Source organism: Vigna unguiculata, chromosome 8 (assembly GCF_004118075.2).
Source record: "Vigna unguiculata cultivar IT97K-499-35 chromosome 8, ASM411807v1, whole genome shotgun sequence".
Taxonomy (NCBI): Eukaryota; Viridiplantae; Streptophyta; class Magnoliopsida; order Fabales; family Fabaceae; genus Vigna; species Vigna unguiculata.
This window is the reverse complement of record NC_040286.1, coordinates 7,116,517-7,131,577: the sequence shown is the minus strand read 5'-3', so window position 1 is coordinate 7,131,577 and position 15,061 is coordinate 7,116,517. Positions and strand designations below refer to the sequence as shown.

At 39.2% G+C, this 15,061-nt stretch overlaps 1 protein-coding gene across 3 annotated transcripts; it reads left to right on the top strand.

Moving 5' to 3' along the window:
• The first annotated feature begins 1,535 nt into the window (after nt 1–1,535).
• On the top strand, nt 1,536–14,326 carry LOC114194549 (peptidyl-prolyl cis-trans isomerase CYP95-like). 3 transcript variants are annotated; one of them, XM_028084860.1, is made up of 15 exons: nt 1,536–1,779; nt 2,130–2,254; nt 2,347–2,401; nt 2,655–2,743; nt 3,012–3,036; nt 3,635–3,673; nt 3,791–3,908; nt 4,479–4,606; nt 4,841–4,891; nt 10,044–10,347; nt 10,628–10,746; nt 11,992–12,190; nt 12,279–13,457; nt 13,555–13,626; nt 13,836–14,326. In XM_028084860.1, the coding sequence occupies exons 2-15, from the start codon at nt 2,177–2,179 to the stop codon at nt 14,119–14,121; spliced, it is 2,742 nt and encodes a 913-aa protein (XP_027940661.1). In that variant the 5' UTR covers nt 1,536–1,779; nt 2,130–2,176; the 3' UTR covers nt 14,122–14,326. The 3 variants fall into 3 exon arrangements, with proteins under 3 accessions (XP_027940661.1, XP_027940663.1, XP_027940664.1); XM_028084862.1 differs by having other exon boundaries at nt 1,569–1,779; nt 2,135–2,254; XM_028084863.1 differs by lacking the exons at nt 1,536–1,779; nt 2,130–2,254 and adding an exon at nt 3,153–3,201.
• Nucleotides 14,327–15,061: the final 735 nt, after the last annotated feature.

Sequence of the window (15,061 nt, the reverse complement as noted above, 5' to 3'; positions counted from 1 at the left end):
CATTTGAGATGGGGCTTTTGGGGCTGGGGCTTTCTTTTTGCCCCCTCAAAGGGGGCTTAGTAAGGAGTGGGCTAGGGCTGGCCCATGGGCCATTGGTCAAATTGACGCATTTGCTTATGGAATCCTGGTTAACCCCTTAAGTACTTTTTTCTACAAGCCACTCTTGACTTAATTAAGTATTCTTTTCAAAAAGCATTATGGACTCAACCAAGTATTCTTTCAACATGTCACTTTTAGCTCAACCAATTATTTTTCAACAAGTCACTTTTGACTCTCTTAAATTGGTACAACATTGTAGATGGAAAATTTTCCAAATTTAGCTTACAAAACTTTTCTTTATTGTTTTGTTTTATTCTTAAAAGTTAGAAATGACTATATGTGTTAGCTCATGTTGTAGAATTTATAGATATATACTATATTAAGATAATAAAAAGAACAAATTATCATAACTCTTATGAATTCAATATTATAGAGATTGATTAGGAATAAGAATATGAGTCATGTTACTTGTTCTAGTGCAATGGGAATATGATGTATATTATAATGTATATTTGATGGCTATCTCCTTTACCCCCTCAACAAAACTGAAAGGAAGAAGATCTCCATAGATGAGTGTGGATGCAGAAGCTTGGAAGAGATTAAGGTAGCATGGTGTTTGGTTTGCTATAGGTGAGTTTCCTAGGGAGAGGTAAGGTCATCTCCTAAGGAAGGAAACTTAAAGTAGTTTAGATGAGGAGACTAATCTAGGGAGAGCTTAAACAAGAAGTGTACACTCATTTGGGCAACAATTCTTTACTCAAGTTCAAGCTAGATTTACATGAGGTAAGCCTTTTTATAGGTTAGAAGGAGAGTGAGATGTCTCCAAAAAAAGGAGGGAGAAAATGGTTTAGAAACTTGAAAATTGGAGCCAAAAGATATGCATGCACAAGGTGTGACTTGCCACTCAAGCAAGAACATGATTTCACACCATGCTCATGCCCTTCACACCTTGGTGCGGTACTTGAAGTAGCTTGGTCTCCAAGCTAGGGTTAAAAACCCTAGTTTCTAAATGTCGCACACCTTAGCCCAAATTAGGCTCATCTCCTTTTAAGCCCAAAATAGTTTACTAGGCCTAAACCCAAATATATGGTCTAAATAAAATCATATTCTACTAGATTCATAATACAATGCCAAAATATTATTCTAATAAAGAATCTTAGACTAAGTCTTTACAACTTTTTTAGTGTAAACAAAACATTAACTTAGGTATGCTTAATTTAGATGAAGCTCAGTCTTCTTGTATCCTTGTTGACATGACTCTTTTAGTTGATGTTTTGACTAGAGATTTGCATTAATATTATATTAAAATATAAGCTGATTTTTTTTATTGTAACTTCTAAGTTAAATGAAATTTAATGTTCTAAATAGATTAAAAAAAATCAGCATTAAAAGAGGTTTTAACGAAATCTAAAAATTAATTTAGTGTTTTAACCCATGTCCAAACCCTCCTTAAATTTCTCATTTCCCATGTAATAGAATAATCCTTAAATTTTCCATTTCTCATGTCATAGAATAATTAGGTGACTTTCTTCGTGGTCTCTCGTCTCATTTCTTCACTTACTCTGTCTGTTAAATTACTTGCAACACTATGTTGCTTATGTCTGAGTGACCACCTGCATTTCAGTTCAGCGTATTCCTTAGGTTTGGGACTGTAGCTAGGGTTTTAGTGTCCCATCTCAAATTCCACGCAACTACTGTCCTTTCGCACCGTTTATTCCAATCTCATTGATTCATTTTACAGTTAATGCTTGCTTTGCCCTCTTCTCGATCTGCTTTTCTTCAACTTGTTGTGGTTTCTAGCTTGGTTTTGCATGAATCGGTTATTGTTATGTTGTTATGAAGTGCGAAGTTCTCTGCTAAGAGTTTCATGTGATCTCTATGTTGCTCACTTTCACTCCTTTTGGTTTAGTTTTGGGATGAGTTGTGCTATGTTAGTGAATTAGGTAGATTTTGTAAAAAAATATGTTGTTGGACGTGCAGCAGGGTATTGCTGCTGTTTTAACTGACCTGGTGATGTTTGCTTAGTCATGACTTATTGCTTGATATGAGTGGATAATTGATGTCTGTATAATGGTGTTTTGTTCCTTCAGATCAGTTGTTAAGACGGATTAAGTTTGGATAAATAAGGGGCGGGGTGATGACAAAGAAGAAGAATTCTCTGGTGTTTATGGATGTGTCCATAGATGGGGATCCTGCTGAAAGGATGAGTTTTGAGGTACTTTTTTGTCTTTACAAATTGTCATTTTTAATGATGTATGAGTAAGGTTTTGCAGTATTTGATCTAAATTTTGGTTGTGTTTCCCTCAGCTCTTCTATGATGTTGCTCCAAAAACTGCTGAAAATTTTCGTGCATTATGCACAGGTAATAAATTTGACTCGCATGAAAAATTGATTGAATGTTGACATTTGCTTATTGGATCCTTTTCCAAAATTCCATCCATCACTTATCTGCCATCAACTGAACAAGTTCTTGATATGAAATTGCATTTTGCTTGCATAAATTGTGCATGGAAAATTGGAACTTTATAACTTGTCTTCCCAATAAATAAATAACTGATTCCCCTACCCACTTTTTTTTTTTTTTTTTAATTTCTGAGATGTCATTGTATGTGCAGGTGAAAGGGGTGTTAGTCCAAATAGTGGAAAATCACTGCACTACAAGGGGACTTTCTTCCATCGAATTGTAAGAGGATCCGTTGCCCGGGTATGTGGTTTTAACTTTTCTGCCATGTACATTGTACTTTAGTAGCTCTCTACGTCTTCACATTTTAGTGGTGAAAAACGTTACTGCTGTTTATTCCGGAGGACAGTACTGATGGTCACAACTGCCTTTCTTGTGATATAGTTTTAAGGTTGCGCTTACTAAGTTATACATTATTACCCTGTCATTCTAAAAACCTTGTCATGACGAAACACAGTTTGTATGAATTGTTATAATGTCATTGTGTGTTAACGGTTGGTTTTCTTTGCAGGGTGGTGATTTTGTGAATCGAAATGGTATGTATTATGTTGATACCTGCCTCTTAATATGAATTATTTAACCAGTTTTATTGAGATTGCATTTAATACAGTATATGTAGTCACTTTCTTTTTTTTATCATTTGATCATTCAGTTGTCCGAGTTGCAAGCCTTGTTCCATTTTCATATTTCCTGTGACCATGGTAATTTCTTTTCTAAGTCGATTAGGAAACTAACAAAACTCCTTTGCATTTATATAGATTGGCTTGTAATTGAGTGGGGATTATGAAAGCAATTTTATTATTATTTTGGTTATTTTTGGATTTTACCATGATGCTTTTATATGTTGTGTAAATTCTTCCTCTACTCTCTTCCTTTAATGTGTTGTGTCTGTTACAATGTGTTATGCTGTGGTCGTTATTTTTCCTGTTTTATCAAATGGTCTTGAACCAATACAAAGCAAAAGGAGTCCTGAATAATCACATGTAGCCATCGCTTGTATTATATGGCTGAATAGTATTTTATTTAAATCTACTAAACCTCATTGACAGTCATCTCTTATTCTTTGTATGACATCCCAAATGCAGCACTGTACTACATTATGCTATACTCTATCACATTCCTTGTGTTTTTCAGGGACTGGTGGAGAAAGCATATATGGTTCCAAGTTCCCAGGTGAGAATGCTAAGTTGTGGCCTTGATCGCATAATCCACATCGTGGATTTGGAACAGTTATGTTTATGTCTATAAGTTTGTGTAGTTCTTACAAATTGTACTTGTGATTCATTTCAGACGAATCACCTCGGCTAAAGCATGATGCTCCCGGCCTTCTATCTATGCCTGTTGCTGTTCATGACACTCTTGGTTCTCATTTTATAATCACTTTTAAAGCTGATCCCCATCTTGATAGGTTTGCTTATCTGTCTTTTCTTGAGGCATTTAGCACTTAGGCCCCATATGAGTGATTTTATTTACAGCGCATTTGAAGTTATCTTCTGCAATAACTGGACATGTAGTGTTTTAGTACTGTTTTGATGAAATGAACTCGTCAAAACAGCTCTTGAAATCCATATGCAGCTTTTAGCTTATTTTTATAAGCTAAAAGCTATCAAACACAGGCCATTGTGAAAGTTAAAAATCAGTTTAAATTGTAGCTTTTCTTAAACAATTGCTTAATTTGATTAATTTAACTGTATTTTTTCGTCAAAATTATATATTTGCTTTAGTGTTTCCTCAAACATATTCAAAGGCCATTTGGCTTAATTTAGAATGCACTTGAGAAAATGGAGCAGTGAACCTTCTTTCGTTACTGAATTTTCTTAATTTTAAGTACATGTTTATGGTACTTATTTTCTGAATTGGGTCTTTCTCTCATTATTGAGTGGGAGAGGGTGAATTTCCTTATGTTTTTAGTCGTTATTTCTGAGCGAACTAATTGATCAACTTGCTTATCTTATTCAATTCTGATGTAATTTTTCAGGAAACATGTGGTCTTTGGCAAGCTTGTGCAAGGGCATAATATATTGAAGAAAATTGAAGATGCGGGCAATGAAGAAGGACTTCCAAGCGTAACTGTTAAAATAATTAATTGTGGCGAACATAATGAGGGTGAGAATACCTTCCTATTTCATGGAGAATCCTAAGTTCTACCCTCAATGTGAACTATGTTATATGGATAATTAAATTATCAATCATCTGTTGAAAATTTCATGTTCAACTATCGAAATGCTGAAGCATAACTAATGTATTTTTCATTTGAGGTGAATGTGACATTTGCCAGCTGGTAATGTCATATTCAATTATTTTTAGTCTGTTGATTTGAACCTTTACCTTGCCTCATAGATGGAAAGAAGATGAAGAAATCAAAAAGGGGAAGAGACGGGTTTCATGAAACCAATTGTTAGAATTATTACCTATACCTATTGTATCATTAACCCTATGTGTAGGGTGTTGAGTGTGGGAAACTACCTACTGCCATATCTACTGTTGCATGTAATCATGCCTAGTATCTTAGAGTAGTCTTTTCATATCTTTTCATATGTACGTGCTTGCTTCACTATAAATAGAAGAGGAAGAGAGTGGTACTGTTGTCCACTACTCATATTTTAAAGTCTCAGTCTCAAGTTGGTATCAGAGCGGGTCGATCCCGCTCTGGTTTCTGTCTCAGCTGGTCCGTCACCGCTGTCCGCGGTTGATCGCCGTTAGTCACCGCCGCTGTCCGCGGCTGTCTAAGTTCGGTTAACCTCGTTTCTGAACTACCCAACACTGTCAAACAACTTCTCAACACTGTCCGCCACTGTCTGCGTCCTCCGCCGCTGTCCGCCACCGTCCGCCGCCGTCCGTCGCCGTCCGCCGCCGTCCACCGACGCAGTTCCGTCCGGAAACCACCGGATCTGAACCGCCTCTCCGCGCGACAGCCAACCCCGCCGGTGTCGCAGGTAGCGCCGTCGCCACGCGCCTCCACGCGCGTCTTCTCTGTTCGCTGCAGTCAGGCGCGTGCCGCTCACGCGCCGCCTTCCCGTCGCCAGTTCGTCGTCGCGCCACCTCCGTCGCCGTCGTCGGAGCCTCCTCTACCCGTTTTGACCATCAAATCTCTGTTCCGGTGAAGTTCAGTAGCACCTCTTGTGGAAATCGTCCCTTTCGAAGTCGAAAATCGTCACTGTTTCACTGTTTTCGTCACTGTTTTACTGTTTTCCGAGATCCTCTCTTTATCATGGCCACTGGAGGAACTGGGAGTGCTATTTCATTCTCTGGAAGCCCCTGCATTACGTCCGAGAAACTAAATGGCCAAAATTACTTATCTTGGTCCGCTGCCGTCGAGATGTGGTTTCTCGGTCAAGGACACCACGAACACCTTGAGAAAGATGGCAGCCACGTACCTTCTGAAAAAGCTGAACAGTGGAAACAAGCGGATTTCCAACTATGTGCTCTATTGTGGCAATCGGTGGAACCACGACTTTTGATGTCCCTACGGGCCTTCAAAACTTGCCACTCGTTTTGGAAGCGAACTCAGAATATCTATGCAAATGATATTCAACGCCTCTATGATTCGGCGAACAAGTTGGCATCTATGAAAATGACTAACCATGATATGATGTCATTCATGAATGACGCTCAAGCTGCTGTGGAAGAACTCCGAATGTTCTTGGAAGTCGACTCTCTAGATGAAATGAAGAAAAAGCTTGACAAGTACTATATGGTAATGATCCTCCGCGCTATACACCCAGACTTTAATCATATCCGAGATCAGCTTTTGACCTCTCATGAGGTTCCTTCCATGGAAACTTTGATCTCCCGCATGATACGTGTTCCAACTCTTCAAACTCCCGAAACTCTTGCTGTAGTGGAACCATCTGTCATGGTTGCCACCCGAGGAAGAGGAGGTCGTGGAACTAGAGGAGGTGGACGTGGAGGTCGTGGGCGTCCTCAGTGTACGTATTGTAAAAGGATGGGTCATACCCAAGAAAACTGCTACACTTTACATGGATTTCCTGCCAAAACAGCCAATGTCTCCCAGGCAGAGACTACTGACTCCAAGTTCACTGAGGACGAGTATCAAGAGTACCTACGCCTCAAATCCAACAGCTTGGCACAGTCATCCCAAGCTCCAAGTACATCAACTGTTTGCATCTCTCAATCCATGGAAGGTCACAATTCATGGGTAATTGACTCTGGTGCTTCTGATCACATTTCTGGTAATACCTCCTTGTTCTCAACCATCTCATTCCAAGAAAAATCTCATTTTATAACCCTCGCAAATGGTTCTAAAACATCCTCAAAGGGAGTCGGTCAAGCCATCTTATCTCCGTCCTTAAATCTAAAATCTGTCCTTTTTGTCCCTAATTGTCCTTTCAATTTAATTTCCTTAAGTCAGTTAACCAAAACATTGAATTGCTCTGTAACCTTCGATGACAAATCTTTTGTTATACAGGAGCGTGGCTCGGGGAGACGGATTGGAGAAGGATATGAAGCGGGCGGATTATACCATTTTGGATCTCGTCCACGTGTGTCATGTGTTGCAGCCCCCAATCCTAAAATGTTACATGATCGGCTTGGTCACCCTCACTTGTCCAAGTTAAAGAAAATGTTTCCTGAACTTAGTCGTCTCCAGACTTTAGAATGTGAGTCATGTCAACTAGGAAAACATGTTAGATCTACCTTTCCTAAAAGATCTCAATCAAAGTGTACTTCTAGTTTTTCTGTCATCCATTCCGATATCTGGGGACCTAGTCGTGTCTCATCTTTTGGCTTTAGGTATTTTGTTACTTTCATTGATGAATATTCGAGATGTACTTGGGTTTATCTTATGAAAGATCGTTCTGAATTATTATCCCTCTTCACATCCTTTTTGAATGAAATCAAGAATCAATTTGGTCAAGTAATTAAAATCTTAAGAAGTGACAATGCCAAAGAGTATTTTTCGTCTGCTCTTTCTAATGTTTTGAGTTCCCATGGTATCCTGCACCAGTCTACTTGTCCTCATACGCCACAACAAAATGGTATAGCAGAAAGGAAAAATCGACACTTAGTTGAAACTGCTCGTACCCTTTTGCTTAGTGCCAACGTTCCTGTCCATCACTGGGGAGATGCCATCTTAACTGCAGGTTTTCTTATTAATCGGATGCCATCTTCCTCTCTCAATCATAAGGTCCCTTTCTCCATTCTGTTTCCAGACAATCCTCTCTTTAACACTCCCCCTAGAGTTTTTGGTTGTGTATGTTTTGTTCATGACATGTCTCCCGGGTTAGACAAGCTTTCTGCTCGCTCTCTCAAATGTGTTTTCTTGGGCTATTCACGACTTCAAAAAGGGTATCGATGTTACTCTCCTGAAACCAAGAAATATTACATGTCTGCCAATGTTACATTTTTTGAACAGACCCCTTACTTCTCTCCATCTGTTCAAGATGTCCATGTCATCCAGCAGGTCCTTCCTATTCCCGTGGTTGAATACAATATTTCCAATGTCCCTGTCCCTCCAAGTCTCGACCAAAGTCCTCCTGAGCCATCATCTCCACCTATTGACTCTCTCCAACACAGGACGCCGACGAATAGTCCAGTTGTTCAAGAACATGGTGAATCCCCTACTTCAGATTCTTCTCCCTCGTCTCTTGATCCCATGACTCCTGATGAAGGTGATTCAGGTTGGCCCATTGCTCTCAGAAAAGGTACTCGTTCCTCTCGAAATCCACATCCCATTTATAATTTTCTTAGCTATCACCGATTATCGCCTTCCTATTGTTCACTTTTATCCTCAGTGTCTTCTGTTGTTATTCCCAAAAATGTGAATGAAGCACTTGATCATCCTGGATGGCGACAAGCCATGATTGCAGAGATGCAGGCTCTTGAAAGCAATCATACTTGGGAGCTCGTGCCCCTCCCTTTGGGTAAGAAGGCTGTTGGTTGTCGATGGGTGTATGCAATTAAAGTTGGCCCTGATGGTCAGGTTGATCGACTCAAAGCCCGATTGGTTGCAAAAGGGTACACTCAGGTTTATGGCCTTGACTATTGTGACACCTTCTCTCCCGTGGCCAAGATGACTACTATTCGCCTCTTCTTTGCAATGGCAGCAATTCGTCACTGGCCTCTTCATCAATTGGATATCAAAAATGCCTTCCTTCATGGTGATCTTGAGGAGGAAGTTTACATGGAGCAACCTCCTGGGTTTGTTGCTCAGGGGGAGTCTGGTATGGTATGCAAATTGCATCGATCTTTATATGGCCTCAAACAATCACCACGAGCTTGGTTTGGAAAATTCAGCTCCATTGTTCAGAAATTTGGGTTAAGGCGCAGTGAGGCAGATCACTCAGTCTTTTACAAACATACCTCTCCTGGGAAATGTGTCTACCTAATAGTATATGTTGATGATATTGTTATTACAGGAAATGATACTACTGGAATATCTCAACTGAAGGAGCACTTGTGTAAACATTTTCAAACCAAGGATCTCGGAAGCCTCAAATACTTCTTGGGCATTGAAGTAGCTCAGTCAAAAGATGGAGTTGTAATCTCTCAAAGGAAATATGCTCTTGATATATTACAAGAAACAGGTATGATTGACTGCAGACCAGTAGAGAGTCCTATGGACCCGAATCAGAAGTTAACAACAGTAGAAGGCGAATTATTCTCCGATCCAGAGAGATATAGGAGGCTCGTTGGAAAGTTAATTTATCTCACTATTACGAGGCCTGATCTATCTTTCGCAGTTGGAATTGTTAGCCAGTTTATGCAGACTCCATGTCTTGGACATTGGAATGCCATCATCCGTATTTTAAGGTACCTCAAGAAGGCTCCAGGGCAAGGTTTGCTATATGAAGATAAAGGAAATGTTCAAATCTCTGGGTACTGTGATGCTGATTGGGCAGGCTCTCCTATTGACAGACGCTCTACTACGGGATATTGTGTCCTCCTCGGAGGAAATGTTATCTCTTGGAAAAGTAAGAAGCAAAATGTAGTGGCTCGATCCACCGCTGAAGCTGAATATCGGGCAATGGCGTCTCTCACGTGTGAACTCATATGGGTAAAGCAATTTCTTCGAGAGCTTAACTTCTGTGAAATTCAGACCATGAAGATGTATTGTGACAACCAGGCTGCTCTCCACATTGCATCAAATCCAGTGTTTCATGAGAGAACTAAACACATAGAAATTGACTGCCACTTTGTTCGAGAAAAATTGATGACCAAGGAAATTTGTACTGAGTTCGTTGGGTCAAATGACCAACTTGCAGATGTGTTGACCAAGTCATTAAGGGGACCTCGGATTGAGTTCATTTGTTCCAAGCTTGGTTCATACGATTTGTATGCTCCAGCTTGAGGGGGAGTGTTAGAATTATTACCTATACCTATTGTATCATTAACCCTATGTGTAGGGTGTTGAGTGTGGGAAACTACCTACTGCCATATCTACTGTTGCATGTAATCATGCCTAGTATCTTAGAGTAGTCTTTTCATATCTTTTCATATGTACGTGCTTGCTTCACTATAAATAGAAGAGGAAGAGAGTGGTACTGTTGTCCACTACTCATATTTTAAAGTCTCAGTCTCAAGTCCAATAATCATGAACTGCATAGGGGGAAGAACAAAAAACCTTCAGGAGACAAAAGGAAAAGGAGAAAGCATTACTCATCAGAATCTGATAGTTCCTCAGATTCAGACATGACATCTTCAGAAAGTGGTTGTGATTCTGACTCAGATATATCTTCATCATCTTACACAAGTTCCTCCAGTGATGATAGAAGGAGAAAGAGAAAGAGATCCAGGAAAGATAAGCATAGGCATCGAAAAAGAAGAGACAAACATCGAGAGAAGAGACGAAGGAAACAAAACAAAAAGTCAAAGCATAGATCAAGAAGGTATAGATTCTGATTAAATGCTTAATTATGATTTACACGTCCCACATTCCAAATATTGATGGTTGCTTGCGAAGAACTTAAAATGGCCATGTAGTGTAGATCTTGTGGTTTATTTATTTTATTCTACAAGCATATTGATGTTGTGTTACTACATGAAACTTCATTCTTGCTATTGACATGAACATTTATATGCATTGAAGGGGTTATACTTTTTCTTAATCTAACAAGTCCTTAGCAGTTTCAAAAATTTGGCTGCCACTGAGATTGTTTTTGGTGTTAGGGAATTGACTACTCATACTGATTCAGACAGTGAAAGTAAGAGTGGCAACAACTCCGATGGTGAGAATTGTGGTGCTCAACTGAAAGATCAGAGGCATAAAGAACAATCTCAGGGATATGGTAACTTTTATAGTGATTCATGTTTTAGTTTATTGTGTACATGAAACATAGTTTATAGTTTAATTATACTTTTATGTTGTCTCTGAATAAACAAAATTCTAAAATATTAGCTACAATTTTGTAAAATGGTGACTCTTCGTAGACGGACTACTGGTCTAGATTTTGATTGCAATGTAGTAGAGTTGTTGCCTGAAGATAAAGACAGTCGGGTAACTATTTCGAGGGTATGGGGACTGCTTTTAATTTCCTAAACTTGTACTATTATGATAGGTATCACCACGATTACAGAAAAACACCAAGACAATATGATAGAAATAGGTAAAAGACTCAAATCTTATTATCAAGATGAACGTGTGCAAATGAGCAGAAATGCTCTACAATGCTTAGATGGGTTCGAGAGTCAGAGGCTCCTCCAGAGAGATCCCTCTCCTCTATCTAATTCTCATATTCTTCATAACTCCCTCCCCTTTACCTCATACTCCCCCATATACCTGAATGCCCCTACAATCAGCAGTCCCATGCTACGTCCTCTCTCTCCTCTAACTAATTTTCATACCCTGACCCCATTTTCTTTCTTCTAGAATACACATTCCATATTTTGGACCTATCGTGGTGTATCTCTCTATTTTTCTCCTCCTGCTGTACCAGCCCACTGTCGAGTGTCCTATCACAATACTTGGTAAATCTTTATTAGGAACAATACTGTTTCTGCCAATGTAGTAGTAACAGAAACAACAACACTTGAGGGACTTCCGAGAGGTCCTCACTCTCCACTCCTGTTTTCCTAGAATACACCCAACAACCTTTTTCCTCCTAACCCTCTGACTATTTATAATAGTCAGTTACATGAAAAGAAAAAGAAACATCTGCAGGAAGTTGTAACTGTCATATTCAGTCATTCTTCTTATCCCTCCTCTTATACACAATTCAAACCTGTCCTGACCCAACCTATCATATTACCTTGTTCATACTGAATTTATGAATACTTTTATTTCGTGCCTTCCATCAATTGATCAGTAACTGTAAGCTATGAACAAAATATGAAGTTTTCCTTAGAATTGGCAGTGTAAAGCAATTACTATTGTACTTTTTGTCGTGTCTGTCATGTAAGTTAATAAACTTGTTGCCTGTGTAAAAGGGCTATGCTATTGTATAGATTCTTTTACTATTTAAATTTTCTTCGTTTTCATTTTTTGGCTAATGTGCAATGTCATGTCTTCTTTTGTCATCCTTATTTTGTTGCAGCCGAAGGTCAGTATTCCTTAGTCGTGGAGAAAGAATTACCTCCCATGCACCTTAACAAGGAGAAATTGGATATGCTAGAGGAAGAATTCCCAAAGGAGTATGAAGAACAATGTAACAGTGGCACTCGAGCCAACTATAGATCTGACAGAAGTGAAAGGAGGCAGCCTGATGTGATGGATGATCAACCTGGCAAATCTAGGTCTACATTCCTTTCTTGTCACACATCAGTTATTTCTTATGCTTACATCTCTTCAAGATTTGGTATTTTATTAAAAGTTAATGAGCAGGAGTCCAAGCATGAGTATTAGTCCCCGGAGAGAGAGGAAAAGCCCAAGTTGTTCAAAGATGAGGTTGAGAAGAGGTCCAAGTGGCAATGGAAGCCATTGTGCTCCATCACAGAGTAGCTTGAGTCGGAGTCCGGTTAAAAGCACAAGCAAAAGTCCAAACAGGAGAAACATAAGTAGAAGCCCAGTGAGAGGTAGGAAGGGGAGAAGTTTCAGTAGAAGCCCTGTAAGATCTCGTGGACATAGAAGTGTTAGTGCAAGCCCTGTAAGATCCCTTTCTCAGAAGCACCAGAAGACTCCACCCAAAACAGCATCACGAAGATCAATCAGCAGAAGTCCTGGAAGATCCCTTTCTCAGAGTCGCGGAAGGAGTTCACGCAGAGTACCATCACGGACATCAATAAGCAAAAGCCCTGTGAGAAATCACAACCATAAAAGTATTAGTAGAAGCCCAAGATCTCGTGGTCGGAGAAGTGCGAGTGCAAGTCCTGTAAGATCCCTTTCTCGAAGCCAACAGAGTTCACCCAAAGCTTCATCACGAAGATCAATCAGCAAAAGCCCTGTGAGAACTCTCAATCATAGAAGTGTCAATAGAAGCCCTCTGAGATCTCGTGGTCATAGTCATAGAAGTGTCGGTGAAAGCCCTGTAAGATCTCTCTCTCGGAGCCATGGGAGGACTTCACCAAGAGCAGAATCACGGAGATCAATCGGTAGAAGCCCTGTGAGAACTGACAATCATAGAAGTGTAAGTAGAAGCCCTGTAAGATCTCGTGACCATAGAAGTGCTAGTGTAAGCCCGGTCAGGTCACTCTCTCGGGGCCACCAGAGGAGTTCATCTAGAGAACCATCACGAAGATCAATAAGCAGAAGCCCAGTAAAAGTGTCAAGAAAGAGTATAAGCAGGAGTCCAGTTAGATCATCTGCCAGAAACTCTGGCAGAGTTCCTCTAAGAAGTATTAGCCGAAGTCCAGTTCGAGTGCCAAGCAGAGGTAATCACCGCAGTTATTCTAGGAGTCCTCGTGGTAGGAGCTTGTCTAGAAGTCTTTCACCTGATGTTTCCCCAAAACGTATCAGAAGGGGAAGAGGCTTCAGTGAACGATACTCTTATGCTAGAAGGTATAGGACTCCCTCTCAATCTCCTGTGAGATCATACCGCTATAATGGAAGAAGCGACCGTGACAGGTAAATTTTTTAAGTTCTTTACAATCTCTAATTAGTCATCGTACTAAAATGTGGTATGTTGGGAGTTAAATAAATTTTGTACACTTTGTGCTCTCAGATATTCAGATTACAGAAGGTACTCCCCTAGGCGTAACAGGAGCCCACCACCACGCAGAAGAACCCCACCAAGGTTTTTCTTTTATTTACATGTTCTTCCATCCTCCTAAAACATCTACATTTCTCTATTGTTTCTTTAGGAATGAATTATTTCTCATCTGATTTGATTAATTTGTAAGATTTTTTCTGACGCCAAGTGTTTTTCTGTGTCATTTATTAATAACAATAGCACCGTGCATATATACTTATAGCTTATATGATTATGTGAAAATGTGTATATAGGTTCCGGAGTAGGAGGAGCAGGACACCATCTGTATCACGCAGCCCACCTTATACAGGTCGACGATACAGTCGAAGCCGTAGCCCTGTCCCCAGTCGTTCCCCTATGGCCACTGATCGACGTCGCGGTGAGAGGAGCCGGTCTTTGTCCCGGAGCAGGAGCCCTTCACGATCCAGGGCTTCGGTGGAGTCACAATCTCCACGAAAGAACAGCAGGTCAAGGTCCCGGTCCTCAGATGGAAAGAAAGGCCTTGTATCTTACGGAGATGGTTCTCCTGATTCAGATTAATGGTGAAATAGTAGTGAAATCGTCACCTTCAATGTTATGTTTGCTTGCTCAAATTCGCTTAACATCTCATAGTTTTCATTTATAAACCAGGTTTAGATCTTTCTTCTATTAACTTGAAAATGCTTGCTGAGAGATATAATAGTATTAGAGTATGCAAAGACTGTATATTTTTCAGTGTATCCCAAATGAGAGGGATTGCTCACTAGTTATTTCGTGATTGCATCTGAGTTGAATGAAGAAGTTTTGGCCTCTAAAAGTACTCTTGGTTAGTATTTTTGTGTGTATAGGAACCATGATTAGGATAGTTTCACAAATCTGACTCGCACACTAGTAGGAGTCTACATATGAAAAAACAAATGCATAAAATATAGTTGATTCTAATTCAAAATAGTAAACAATATTTTCATAATTCTAAAACAATCATGTCGATTATATAAGTTCAAATAACATCAAAACACGTGCATACAATCACAACATAAATTAAGGTCATAATAACTAAGAGTAGAAAGATATCTTCAAGTTTCTCTAATCTTCTAATAATATCATCTTAACGGTCATTATCATCTTTATAACTGTTAAACCCTTTCTTAAATATTAAGTATGGATCACCAATTTTGGTATTAAAAACTATTTATTATGATTAAGTGTATCTAGAGTTAGATTAGTTGAACATGTTATGTAAGAAATATCTAGAATAGTCTTTTTACAATTATAAAAGACATTATTTGGAAACCAAATATGAGATAAGAAGTAATTCGGCGTTTACATTGTCTTAGTTATTATTGTATGATAGAAAAATGTTTCTAATGATAAAAACATGACGAAAGATTATAGAAAAACACAATCAAACATATAAATGTCTAAGTTAAAAGGAATCAACATGTCATCATTGTTATTTTTGCTACTTATTTCTAGTTTCTAAATTTTTTTTCTCTATATG

Excerpts from the sequence above, each read along its gene's own strand:
- LOC114194549 (XM_028084860.1), top strand. The coding sequence starts at position 2,177 with ATGACAAAGAAGAAGAATTCTCTGGTGTTTATGGATGTGTCCATAGAT. Across the intron at positions 3,674-3,790 it reads ATATGGTTCCAAGTTCCCAG|ACGAATCACCTCGGCTAAAG; the intron begins GTGAGAATGCTA and ends GATTCATTTCAG. Across the intron at positions 4,607-4,840 it reads TTGTGGCGAACATAATGAGG|ATGGAAAGAAGATGAAGAAA; the intron begins GTGAGAATACCT and ends CTTGCCTCATAG.